The sequence below is a fragment of the Pyxicephalus adspersus genome, chromosome 1 (assembly GCF_032062135.1).
Source record: "Pyxicephalus adspersus chromosome 1, UCB_Pads_2.0, whole genome shotgun sequence".
NCBI lineage: Eukaryota > Metazoa > Chordata > Amphibia > Anura > Pyxicephalidae > Pyxicephalus > Pyxicephalus adspersus.
This window is the reverse complement of record NC_092858.1, coordinates 35,437,004-35,451,007: the sequence shown is the minus strand read 5'-3', so window position 1 is coordinate 35,451,007 and position 14,004 is coordinate 35,437,004. Positions and strand designations below refer to the sequence as shown.

Sequence of the window (14,004 nt, the reverse complement as noted above, 5' to 3'; positions counted from 1 at the left end):
TTTTTTAAAAACCTTTCCTTTGATTTGTGAGCTGGTCACACAACAATATTTTTAATGTATGGAAAGCAGACACACAAACATATACATTTCATTATATGTACAAGAGCTTTAAACATTTTTATTTCACTTTGAATTCCAGAACTCCTCTTTGTGTATCTCTATGTTCATGTAACAGCTGTAGAAGCTCTTGTGAGATTTCAGTAGTTTGGCTTGCAGCTTGTTTCTGTGGCTAGTTACATAGGAGATGATACGTGTTCATGTTGGCAGAATGAAGCGTTTTTGCAGGGATGAATCTCGAGTAATGGCAATGAGGAAAATTAAGCGATTTCCTCATTTATCCAAGAGCCCTCCCTCCTTTTTAATGACGGAGCCTTTAGATTTCAATCTGCTGTTTTCTCTCAGTTGTGTGTCCCCAGGTGACCCACGAGTTGGAACGTGGCATGTTCATGACCGTTCTACATATAAAAGCTTAAATATTTTTTTTCCCCTTGAGTCTGGTGGGTGACCCGAGGAGCAGTCTACCCCACACACGAAATGCTAAATGGATTCTATTTGTTTAACTTTTAGTAACCTTTTAAGTCAAAGTTTCGGTTACACAGCCTTTTAGTGTTGAAATAGCTGGCAAATTCTGAAGAAAAGATCTCGGATAATATAAATACACCCCAAAATTACCCAAACTGCTCAAATCTGTATAATTTTAAAATCTTTTTTTATATTTATATATTGGGCTCTATTTATAAAACAAAGAATCTTGCATTCCCTTTAAATTTTACTGCCATTAAAGCACATGAACCTAAAAGATGACCATGAGGAAACTTTTGAGTTAATGTCATATTCCCATTTTTTGTAAATGGAACACATTTTGTTTTAGTTAATATATAGTATAGAAGAAAAAGCAAAATGATCTGAATTTTTTATTGTCAATGAACTCTAACATAGGTATGCATACTGGTAGGGAATCCCGAAGACATTTGGTTTTGATTTATGTTTCTTACTAGATGAGTTAGGAGAAGCTTATTTTTGTCTTGATTAAAACAAAGAGGTATTCTGCTTTATGGTTCAGGACTCTAAGGTGGAATATGAAGTATTGTTAGCTTCAGTTTCAAACCGTTATAGAATGACTTTGCCACTCGAGCATTAATGTGCCAGTGACCTTGACTTTGAGAAGACCCTTAGAACATCATTCTGGTGACATGCTTAAAAGACAAGTGAAAACCAGTGCTTTTCTGAAGATGAAGCCACTGCATGAGATCACATACGTCTTTTCTGCAGACCTGAGGGCCGCTGACGGGCTTCCATGCTGCTTAGCGTATTTTGGCAGAGTTTTATACTTTGGAGCAGCTCCCAGCCAAAGATGTTTTTGTTGCTAAGACTTTAACTCCACTACTGCTAGAACAACCTGTGGGACAGCACTTGGTTTTCTTTTTCTGTGCCTTTGGCTATGAGTGAAGTTTAGCTTTAATCCTTAGCTGAACAATGGCACTAACTTCATTTTCTAGAAGACTGTAATTGCAATTTTGTGTTCTTCCATCCAACTGGTACACATTTTTTTTTCTTGCTCATTTTAAAGTTTTGGCTAGCTTGGGTTAACTATTTCTTGGCATCTTTCTATTGGCAATCATGTAGTAAAATGCTTTTTGTGGGTAGTACTTCTATGCCTTTTACCATAATCAAACTGTGTAGAATTCCAGTTCTGGGTTTATATTTGGGTCGGATTTAAAGGGTATGTTTCAAACCATTTTACTTACATTTTTTATTGACCCTTTTTTCGGATTTGAACTTACCCATCCTTTCTCCCTCAGCATTACCTAAATGTTGTCCCTAGTCCAGTTCAGACCTCATCCATCTTTGCCCATTGCAGTGTTTACATTCACCTGGACCAGGTATCTCACGAAGCGTGTGCCGTGGGAACCTCGTGCTCTATGTACCTTCTCCTAAACATTTCTTGTATGAATAGATCCATAAAAGTGCTACTTCGTTTGTGAGGACCATTGATCCAGCATTGTACTTTGTTCTTCTGGCTCATTGGTCACTACTTTCTGATGTCCATACTATTGAAGCCCAAGAGAAGCTTCCCCATCTCTCTTTGATTGTCAATAAGAACAACAACAAAAAAACCCAAAGTGAACACAAACTTGGAATTTTAAAGTGTAATGTGACTTCAGATTAAGACCAACTATTAAAAGTACTTTGCAAAAAATAAAAAAATACAGGTAGGACTGGGCTAAATGCAAAACTAGTTTGATATTTAAGCCCAAGCAAATCCAAATTTTCATTGCAGTTAGGATGGCAAGTGCATACTGACAATGTATGGAAGAAAAGGGACAGAACACAGGTTTCAAATGTGCTTGCAAACTGAATTTATCACTGAACAATTCTTACACATTTATATGAAATTCAAGTTGCACCTAAAGTCATTTTAACCATTTCTGGTTATAAAATGTATCCCACCAACCTCCAGAAATGTTGTCACCTTCAGACATGACCTATTTATCCATTCCACAGTTGTGGGTTTGGTGCAATACTGCTTTGCCGGCTTTTGTGTAGTTTGTTTAGAATCTTCCTTTTGGAATTTTCCCAGATCATTATGTTATGCTGACTGATATTTGTTGATCTGCCATTCTGCATTGTTCCACTTGGCCATTCCCTGTCAGTGTTATTTTAGTAATAAGGCATTGCTATGGTTATACCATTGTACTTGTTTCCTTCCAAATACTTTAAGCATTCCACTGCAGAGTAATTTCATCTGGAGCCACATCTAGAATTCCTCACATCGTTATGAGTTATTTCATTGGGGTTCTATGTGCACACCCCCCTCCTTTCCGGAGACCAGGGTTACAAGTCAGGAACTCTCCATAGGATAATGCAGCCATTTCCGGCCTTTCAGCTGAGATGTCTGATTTGGAGAGAAGTGGAACAATGCATTTCTGAACATTAACCCTTTAGACTATGGTTTGCTAACCTATATTGTTTTGCTGATATCCAAGGGGTCAGGATTTGTTCCTGATGGTAGCTGGTTTGTATACTGATGTAGTTGCTTAAGCATGCCCCAGGCCGGAGGAAAAGGAAACTTGTCTGTTTCCTGCAGGGAGGAGGCAGTCTAGGCTATTTCACCAAATTAGGCGATTGATATATGTTCTGATTTAAAGCTTTTTGTGCTGGTAAATTCTTTCTTGCGTGAATGACGTATTCATGATGGAAACGGCTACTCCTTCCTTTCTTCCTTCTTTTCTTGCTATGTAGCTATTATATATTCACACAAAGCTAGCTTTTATAGAGTGACTGGCAGGATCTTGTAAAACATTGGCAGCATATTGTTAAATACCATACAACTAGAAAGACCTCCTTGAAAGTCTGTTGTAGCTGTCATTTTTAAAAATGCAAGCTGTCTGGCTGCAGAACCAACCACTTCAATTATTTGATCCACTGACCTGAAATAATAATGGAAATCTGCTATACTGTACTTGCGATCAACAATGACAGCCCATCTATTTATCTTCCATGTCTTCATCCACGTCCATTACTGTTTAAATAATTAAAGGGGTTAACGCCTAATTATTAACAGGCATGTTTAGTGAATTGTTCATATCCTTCCTTCAGCAAAATGGACAAAGTCATCTTGGAGAGAGTAGCTTTAATATAAGGAGGTAAAAACAATTCTCTGATTAGTAGTAGGACCTGTAAAGCAAAAATCATGTGTGGAGAAGAACTGGTGGGTGTATGTATTGGCTCCAGTTATTTCTTCTAGCCCAGGAGTAAATTATAATAATTTTTTGGATTCAATCAAGACCTGAAACTGATCCATTTTTCGCAGGGTTTTTGCACCATTCAATGATTTTAAAAATTTTCATTATATTAGCTTTCACTAGGCCAGAGCCAATTGCACTTAACCCTAAATACTCTAAATACATACCAGGTTACACTTTGTTTTAGAAATCATTCACAGTCTGATTTAAAAAAATCTGCCAATCACCAGCACATTGTAGAGAAAAAAACCTTGCTCTCTATGTGGAAGCATTGGTGTCTGCAGAGGTCAGAAATTGTTCCTGCCGTGTCAGTGGTCAAGCTTTTATTCAGAAGGGTGCATGAGCATTGACTACTTGGCTATAGGTCCAACTCCACAAATGGTGTGTTGCCCCTTTTGCAGGAAGAACACCGCTTCCACAGATCAAAGATCTTCTCATTCTGTGTAGGATGTAGCTAAGCTACTGGTGAACTGTTAAGTCTTTGAAAGCTCTTTGTTTTTTGTTGCACCCTGGAATGTGAACCCAATTTTAAACTACAAGTTTAACTAGCCTTGAATGTTATTAAACTTCTTATCTATTGATATTTAAATATGGTCAATAGAACAAGTCCAAACTCAGGAGTTGTAATACACATATGGAGCAGTCTGACTATGTGTATGCAAATAGCAAGGGAAAAGTGCATCAAATTAAACAAGCAATCAGAAATCCCTCTATTAACTGAGATGACTGTATTACAATGACCATGAAATACTAAACTTTTTATATATCATCATCATCGGTCCTTGTGATGTGCGACTACTTGGTGATTGTAAGTCTTTCATAGTAAAGGTAAAAACTAAAAATGTTTTTCAGTGAAATGGTCAAGGTGTTAGGATTTCCGGATATCCGCACATTTTTACATGTTCAGAGCAATCCCATTGTAAGCATTAAATACATTCTTTTTACCAGTAGTACCATACTTTGCAGCCGCTGGCACACCTAATCTATGAATATTTTCACTGTATTCATACTTGTTTTGTCAGTTAGAACATGCAACTTGTCATGGAGTTTACAACAAAAGCCATTTCATTAGGCGGACTTTCTGTGCATATTATAGGCTTGCAAATGGCAAAAGTCAGTGATCAGACAGCACCTAACCATTGTGCTTTCATAAAACGAACACAAGGCTCTGTTCATGGTGACAAGTCCAGTGCCTTGGGCATTCCACTGCAAAATTGGAGGATTATTCATTCAGAACATCAGTTTCAGAAAATATCTTCACACAGTAGCATTCAGCAGCATGTAGCAAGTCCATGTTCTATTTGATCCCAATTCTGACATTTATTAAAGTGGCAGTGAAACTATTTCCTCTTGTTTTGTATCTATGAACTTACCCTGCTACCTTTTGATAATCTCAAATATTAAAGGCATTTTAGGGATGAAGTTTTCATATCATCTGACCGTGTAATGAAAGTACCTTCTCTATTTTAGAATAAATGGGCAAATCTGTGCGACTTCAATTATTATTCCCAAAAAGCATTGTAAAAGAAAATCTCTATTAGGCAAATTTTCCAAACTGTTCTCCAGAATTGCTTATTGGGGGCTGTTGTGTGCTGCCCCAGTCTATGGTATGGTATGAATTCTATTTGGTTTAGGGTTTACTGTTGGGTCAGGGCTTCATCAATTCGAGAATGCAAGTTCTATGAGTGCTCAGAGAGAAGAAAGAACTGCCGTTCAACTGACATTCTTTTTTTTATTATTAGGTTTGAAAGCTCCACATGCAGACTATTGCTCAAATGTCCCACTAGAGCTCTCAGATTTATCAGATTTATGTCTTGACCATTGTTTATTGGGCAGTAGGCAACCACTAATTTAAGGTGATCATTGCAGTAAGAACCTCAAACAAAGGGTGCACTACCTTTTTTTTTTTTTTTTAGTCTAAACCAAAAAGTCATTCTTCACCATATCCCAAGTAATCTGCTGCTATGGAATGAGGTGTAAACCTACGCCATTATTATTATTCCTTGTTAACAGGTCAACACTTTATTGCACAACAATGGGAGCAGCTGCAAAGTGCACCTGTGGCAGCCTCAATTTTCTCAGCATTAATAATGGCTCATGTGAAGTACAGGTTAACTCTGGTTACAGGAGAGGGGAGGGGGCTTCCAGCCTGAACACCTGTCCTCGCATCAAAGAGGCTTTCTTAAGTTGTAAACCAAGCATGACGCAGGGGTAATCAGCTGAGGAGAAGAGGTTTACTTTTAGTAAAAGTTCTCTTTACCTACATAATATAGCAGAGGTGGCAGGTAGTTTATTGCATGCTGCAGATGACCTTATATACATAAAAATTACTATGTATTTGGGTTTTCAAAGTAATCACAATCAAATGTATTCTTGTGTGTAATTAACAATGAGGTCACTTAGGGGTCTATTTTTAAGGTAGTAAATCTTACATTTTCTGAATTATTTTCTTGGTGGAGAATCATCCAGGTCCATATATTTTAATGGCAGTAAATGATTCTCCACCAGGGAATGTCAGTGAATGTCAGATTCACTGCTATATAAATAGACCCTTTTATTATGAAAATATTATGCCAGATGTGCTATGCTTCCTGTGGATCTGCAGACCTACGATACATCACAATGGCACAGTCTTTTCTAACCAAATACTGAGCCTTGGTAAAGGTGCTGGGGTTTGATGGAAACGTGCAGGGTTTGACAGTACCTTAGCACTGATGCTCATAGTTTTAATTAAACGTACTGCTTAGAAATAGATCTTGTACTGGACCAAAAAATTAATGAATCGAGTTCTGCTGAAAAGCTTTGTATCTATGCATGCCCCTTGTACTTTACCAAAACTATTTGTATTATTCATAGGGGGAAGTAATTAATTGCTAGTTGAAGAGATAAGGCAAATACTGTGAAACAGTATTATAAGTATTTGGAAATTAGTTGTTACAATATAGTACAAAGCAAACTATCTGTAGATCTATCTCTCCGTATGTCATGAGCACATTGCTGCTTTAGAGCCTGATTTCTCTTATTTTCAGGTACTGCAATGCTATGAGAGGAAAGGGGGCCAATATAAACAAGTTTCAGTTTCATCTTAAAATCAATAAGATTCAAACTTATTTTTGTCTAACTTTTACATATATTTGTTTTGTGTGTCTGATGTTTTTTTACCTTTACAATATATCTAAGTTGAGTGGAAGTTGGTGTGAGGGTGTTAAATGTATAATTTATTTTAATTTCTCTTACTTTGCTATAGATCACTAACAACTGTTTCCTTTTTGCAGTGTTAGTGTTCTCATCGGGGCTCCCAAAGCAAACACAAGTCAGCCGGATGTGGTAGAGGGAGGAGCAGTGTATTATTGTCCCTGGAGAAATGACACTGATTGCACTCCAATACCATTTGATACAAAAGGTAGGTGCCCATGAATAGTAATTTTTTTTTTAATCATTAAATGTTTAGGATTGTCGACTAGGAGCTAATTTTTTGTCCTGAATAATAATTGTTCTACAACAAATTGTAACTATGAGAAAAGCCTTTTAAATGGCTTACAACAGACTTAAAGTGAACTAAAAATGTGTGATCGGACAGGTGAATATCACAGGGTTTAGTCTCACTAAATAGAATAAAAGGTGAACATCCAGCTATTTTGGTATTTTCCTTGGATAATGTGTTCTAAAGCCATGGGAAACTGGTATTTACTAGCAGTTCAAAATATAAGTTAAAAGTCTAACCTAACTACTATTTTATGCAACACCTACGTGTGAAACCAACGTTTATCTCTCCAAAAACTCCAGCAGCAATTTTATCTAAAATGTTCCTGACTTTACTACCACCAGAGTCCTAAAGAAGTCAAAGATGGGAGTCTGGCTGCACATGCTACACTATGTTGCGTGAAAAATGGTTCCATAAATTAAAAATCTATTAAAGCACTGACATGTTATACACCACTGTAAAATAGAGGCTGCAGATGACAGAGTAGAAACAACACAGGAGGAGTAGAGAATCTTCCCGTTTCAATGGTGCTTACCGTCTAAAAATATTTATTAATAATAATAATACAAAGGCGCTTTGGACTGGTGTTGGACATTCTCCTTGGTAGCAGTGGTGGGCAACCTCTTGCCCTGCAATTACTGAAGGCAACATCTGCAGTCATACTTAAAATCTGCTAACATAAGTGCTTAAATTCTATTTGTATTTTAGTTTCCAGTCCTTGGGTGCACAGCAGCAGAGTGAGAAAGGAAGCATCTGTATGCTGTATTGTTTTGCATTAGGCTTTGTTCCTTACACTGTAAATATGATTTCTGGAAGGGGGAGCACAGATTTCAGTTCATCAATGTGCTGCAGTTCCTTTGTCTCATCAGCAAAATGTCTTATCAGGTTCATATTAAGGTGTTCTGAAAGTTGGGGGCCTGACTATGCAATGTTGTAGGGGTACCTGAATCGCACTATTGGCTGAACAGAATTACAAACCTTTGACCTGCAGAATATTTCATATACATGTATTTTTATAGCTTTCCCAAAGTTCAAACTTCTCACCCCCAGGTAAATGACGTGCCTTTTCATAGGATTCCCCCCTGGAATTCAAGGTTTAAATTGCTAAATTTGGCTAAAGTTCCGGTAAAAAGCATTAGTTACCTTTATGATATTCCTTGCTTCTGTAGCTTACGTCTACTTCCCATGTGACAAGTCCTCTGAATCCTATTCTCCTTTGTGCTCTATGCCTAAAGCCTGACCCAAGACCTACTGCAGGGGTACATTTGCCATTATTGTCGAGTGTTTAAGGGCAGAGAAGATATAATCACATTTTTGTACAAGAGTTGATGCCTTAAGGGAGTTTTAGTCTGTCCATACATCAAGGGAGTTAATATCCTTGTTGTTGTGTTTGAAGGTACACCTGTAGGACAACTTGTCAGATCATTGGTATGAGCACTGTGAATCATGAGTGAAATTACTGTGACAGCTACTACACTCCTCTCCTGGGGCCCTGTGCTGCCTATTTAGAATTCACATTGTTTATACTTTGTCATAATTCTCTTTCATTTACAACTTTTTTGGAAGTGAATCATGATCAAGGCCATTCACATTTGTTTTCAGTTATATGTCTGATCAACGTTAACATGTTGACATCTGGAAATACCAGGCAATAGTTTGTTCCCATGCACAACAAACACCTGTGATCTGCAGTGTCTAGTCATTAAACTGTATTGAATGTATGTGTGTACAGTTTGTCTATTTGCAATATTTTAACAAATTTAAATTTTTTACCAGGCAATCGCTTTTATGACTTCCAATCCAAAGATCATCTAAATAGTACCTTGGAAGAAGTGGAATATAAATCTGGGCAATGGTTTGGGGCAACTGTTCGGTCACATGACAACTCAATACTGGTATGTGATATTTATTTTTATGTACACTTTATTATTATTAATAATAATAATTGTCCTGTCTAAACGGGATTTATATAGCGCCAACATGTTAAGCAGCGCTGTACATTAAATAGGGGTTGCAAATGGCAGACTGATACAGACAGTGATACAAGAGGAGAAGAGGACTCTGCCCAGAGGAGCTTACAATCTAGGAGGTGGGGGAAGTAACACACAATAGGAGAGGAAACTCGCAATATGCTGTTAAAATATCACATTGTCCTGGCTTTGCTCTGTGAGTGCACGCCAGTCATGGCAGTAAAACATTTATCTAGTAATTCATGCTAGCAACTTCTAAATACAGATCTGTGAAAATGTATCTCCGTTTGCCGTCCAGTAAAATAAGCATACCAACTGTTGCTAACTAATGGGATTAACAAATTCATTTGTGGCTAATTTACTTGATGATGTACAATTGTGTCTAATGTATTTATGTATCTCTCCAGCTTATTTTGAAGTTAAATTGTTTCCTCTCCTTATTAGGCTTGTGCTCCAAGGTACAGCTGGAGGACAATTAAAGATGAGATACATCGAGATATGGTGGGCACCTGCTACTTGTCATCAGACAACTTCACCAACATTGTGGAGTACTCACCTTGTCGCACAGGTATACTAGTAGTATAACTCATTAGAAGTAATTTTTATTATAATTTATAATCGGAATAATTTGACCTAATTTGTTTTTTGAACACAGATACATATGGCGATGGTGGTCAGGGTTTCTGCCAAGGTGGCTTCTCTGCAGAGTTTACAAAGGTAATTTGATCTGTGTGTGATGATGGAGAGAATATGTTGATCTGGGGTAATGTGCTGATTTTCTATATTTCAAATTGATTCACAAAAGGGCGACTACTTTTTCAGATTTTAGGAAAGTTCCAGGCTTTATTGTCTGATTTGGCAAAAATTGCAGCCTGCTTTCTGCCAAGGCTGAAAATCTGAAACTTTTTACTGATGCAGTCATTGCTTTCTGGGTAATCAGAACCTTTTAGATATTAAATTTCACTTTCTTGGGTTTTAGTTTATTACTTTTAGTTTAATTCCTATGTTTTTATTTACTTTTCAGAGTGGAAGAATATTATTAGGTGGGCCTGGCAGCTATTTCTGGCAAGGTAAAATATTCCTGGTGTCTTTATTTAACTCAATACTTTATAAATTGTGCATAATATCTAATAACTATTTATTTTTTACATATGCCCTTGACAAACGTACTGGTTTAACATATTTTGTGTATTAAACTGCCAAAATATATAAAGTACCTCTTCAAATGGCTATGTATCACACATTGTAATTGTATAGGACTGTTTTTCTAGCAAACCTTAAGGTGTTTTGAATAGCCTGAAACACTTTCTGGCTTTCATATTATATAGTTTTTATTGATGAAATGTGCTTAATGTATGCTTGCCATGAGAGAAAAATAAAGCCTCACAAAACAGGTTTACTGTAATTTTGAATATTATTTTGTTTTATCTATTTAGAAATAGATGCAGATTTGCTAATCATTATTTTCTTATTTTGTTTTAGGTCAAGTGATTACAGCAACACAAGATGAAATCAAGAAATCTTATTACCCAGAATACTTCATCTTGGAGATTAAAGGACAGATGCATACCCGTCAATCGCATATCTCTTATGATGACAGTTACTTAGGTGAGAAACCCTTTAAAGTATTAATAAAGTTTCAAATTGTGAGAGTATCTGGTCCAATGGGGAATGGATTCAGTCATATTTTAATAGCTGCCCTTGAAAGACCAACTCTTGCCAGGCTGTAGGAATCTTGATTGGGGGAAAAAAAAACAAACCAAAAAGAATGCTATCAAAAAAGTAAAGTCTTTCAACCAATAAAGCTGCAGGAAACGTGCATTTTCTTGGGACACTAGGAAGAAAAAAATAAAGCTGGAAGCGGTAGAGGTTTTCCTGTGTTGCCCTACAAGCTTTCATTTTTTTGTTTCTCTGTCTCCTAAATGTGGCTTGTAACCCTGACCGTATCAGATCCTTGTCTTGCTCAATGGACTAAAGAGAAATCTTCATTTCCATTTTTCCACAAAGGCTGTAAGCTTTTGTTGTATAAATTGTGTAGTAACGCACACTTAATTTTCTTTTAAATGTTCATAATGTTGGCTCAGGCTATTGTCCGCAGGCTGATCAATTACATTTTCATTGACTTGGCCCTTTTGGCTCTGTAACTTGCTCTCAGGGAGGTTTATGTTAACAAATGGCACTTGAAGCGTGTGCCGCCTGACAGCCTATATAAAGAGCTGTTCATTGACATTTTAAACTTTTTAGCTCTGTTGAGGCGGCACAATAGCAAGCAGCCAGCCACCAAAACTACAGATACACAAAATGCAAGTAGCTTTAGCCATCAGGCTTGTAATTTCTGTATGCAGTTACACTTTGCATAGTGTCCCTTTTTATATTCTAAGTCATATACTTTGTTTTATATCTCAATAGTCTTTTTTCCTTAATTGTTACTTCTTTTTTCCCCCAGGATATTCCGTTGCAGTTGGTGAGTTCAGTGGAGATGAAACTGAGGGTGAGTAATTTTTTGCTCAATTTAAGATTAGATTTTGACATGTGGCCTTTTTTACAATACCTAAATACTGGTGGCTGGAAAACATGCCGTTGGGTATGTAGAAAAACAAAACAAAATGGCCGTAGACATCAATGTAGTGTGAATATTTTATTTAATGATGTCTGCATCAAATATGAAAATCAATAGTTTTATTCCTGCTTGATAAAACCATTCCTGTGTGTTACGGCCCGCTCCAGATAGATATGCATGTCTTATTTTCTGCTTCACCATTGTATAATTTTTTAATCCCCCTTTTCTTGGCCAGCCACAAAAAGTTGTGTTTTGTGAGGAGCAGGGTAGTGAAAACAATGATATATCTGTGAATGAATACTAGATGTTGGAGCACTTTGTTACTATTTTTCCCCAGTTGTGATGAAGTATCCAAATGATTTGTTCAGTAGGTAACCATTTAGAACAAGGGTTAATCTGTGTAAAGCTTTTAAACATCTCTTATAACCCTATTATGTACAATCTAAAACCGCATCAATTATTGTACTTTAGTAGTTGTGAAATCCTGTCGTATATGAATTACGTCATCATATTGCAGGTCAATTATTTTTAATGTGGTTTTTTTTTTTTTCCTTACTGCAGATTTTGTGGCTGGAGTCCCAAAAGGGAACCTGACTTTTGGATATGTAAGAATTCCTTATATTTTTTATCATATTTGTTGGGGGGGTAAAAAAAGTAAACTTTTTTAAAAGGGAATGTGCATATTATATATATATATAACACGCACACATATACAGCTGTATATATAAATGTTAATGCTGTGTCATTAATGCCATTGTCAATAGCTTTTAAAAATGTGTATGTGGGTAACTGTATTTGTATACTTTACAATTTAAGTCAAAAGGGCATATTTATAAAAAAGAGAAAGTGACTTTGCCAAACACTCACTAGTGGTGAATTGCTGCTTTATACGTACAGGGAATAGGGCTGTACTTTAGGTTTATTGAAGAAGAAAATGCATCAAATTTATAGTACAAATTGTTACTGATCATATTTGATAACATAAACCATCTTTTCATTTTAACTAGGTAACTATTCTGAATGGCACCAATCTTAAAGCCTTATATAACTTCTCAGGAGAGCAAGTAAGTAAATGGCTTCTAGGTGAATACATTTATTTTTATTCCAAGAATATAGAATTACTAAAATTGTACTGTATGTTGTGGGTAACACAAACCTTTACCCTTGCAATAATCTCCACCTACTAACTGAAAGGTGTAATCAGAGCAAAGTCTTTAGTTTTTGGATAAAGTAAGGTTTGCTTTTGAACCTAGACCTTTTACAATGCTAAAAATTTAACATGACATCTAAGCCTTCACTATTAAAAAAAACAAAACATGCCTCTAACCTAATGCTGAATACCCCTCAACATTTCTCACCCATTAAAAATCCTTAAAGTATGTATTTTCCTGAGATTTAAAAATGTTTAGTACATCATACCCTCCTAGGCCACCTTCAGATCTTTGTGGCTTCAAAACTAAGTGCACACAGATGTCATTATTCTTAATATGTTAAAACTAATATTCTCTTTTTTTTTCAAAATTTGAAGGGCCACTTTTTAAACAATAACTTTTTAGACCTAATTCTGTTTTTTGCTTTTGATCTAGGTTTGACTTGATTTTCTGTAAATATATTTCATGCACAGAACAAATCCTATTATTCCTATATGTAAAATTAACTGATATACCTATCATGCTTAATAAATTAATGGAATAGCAAATAATGTACAAAGCTTACTATTGTTACAGGGTCACTAAAGCTTCAGCTGACTCTTTACATCCATGTTGAAATAATTAAACCTGCATTCATGATGATGATGTACAGTATATATGTGTATATAAAGGATTAAAGGGACATAGGAACAAATGAGCACACATAGAATATAATCCAAAAAACATGACATTCATTTGTGTTTGATCTAATCCTTAGATGGCTTCATACTTCGGGTATGCTGTGGCAGCCACTGACCTCAACAATGATGGGTAAGAGATTACAAGCGATTTCTTGCACTGATTGGTGCTTTTGGGCACCACCATCTAACTAATCTGATGCAGCTGTTTCAGTATTACAAGAAAATAAACATAAGTCATAAACTATAGGCAAATTGCCTTGGTAATTTAAATTTCTGAGAATGCTCAATGCCTGGCTGTCAGGCTGAACAAGTATATAGATTAAAATCTGTGTTTGATTTGAAATACACAGAAATATTATTGCAAGATGCAACCAGGTATTTTAGGATTAAGTCAGCAACCCTTGCCCCCTAAT

The 14,004-nt window shown here is 36.2% G+C and overlaps 1 protein-coding gene across 1 annotated transcript in view; it reads left to right on the top strand.

Moving 5' to 3' along the window:
• The window catches only part of ITGA5 (integrin subunit alpha 5), a 64,332-nt gene that overhangs the window by 28,990 nt on the left and 21,338 nt on the right, over nt 1–14,004 (top strand). The window contains exons 2-11 of the mRNA XM_072406356.1: nt 7,022–7,149; nt 9,007–9,125; nt 9,645–9,768; nt 9,856–9,917; nt 10,225–10,270; nt 10,683–10,808; nt 11,647–11,691; nt 12,322–12,365; nt 12,768–12,824; nt 13,669–13,721. Of these exons, the coding sequence (XP_072262457.1) occupies nt 7,022–7,149; nt 9,007–9,125; nt 9,645–9,768; nt 9,856–9,917; nt 10,225–10,270; nt 10,683–10,808; nt 11,647–11,691; nt 12,322–12,365; nt 12,768–12,824; nt 13,669–13,721 (804 nt within the window). The remainder of the gene's footprint in view (nt 1–7,021; nt 7,150–9,006; nt 9,126–9,644; nt 9,769–9,855; nt 9,918–10,224; nt 10,271–10,682; nt 10,809–11,646; nt 11,692–12,321; nt 12,366–12,767; nt 12,825–13,668; nt 13,722–14,004) is intronic.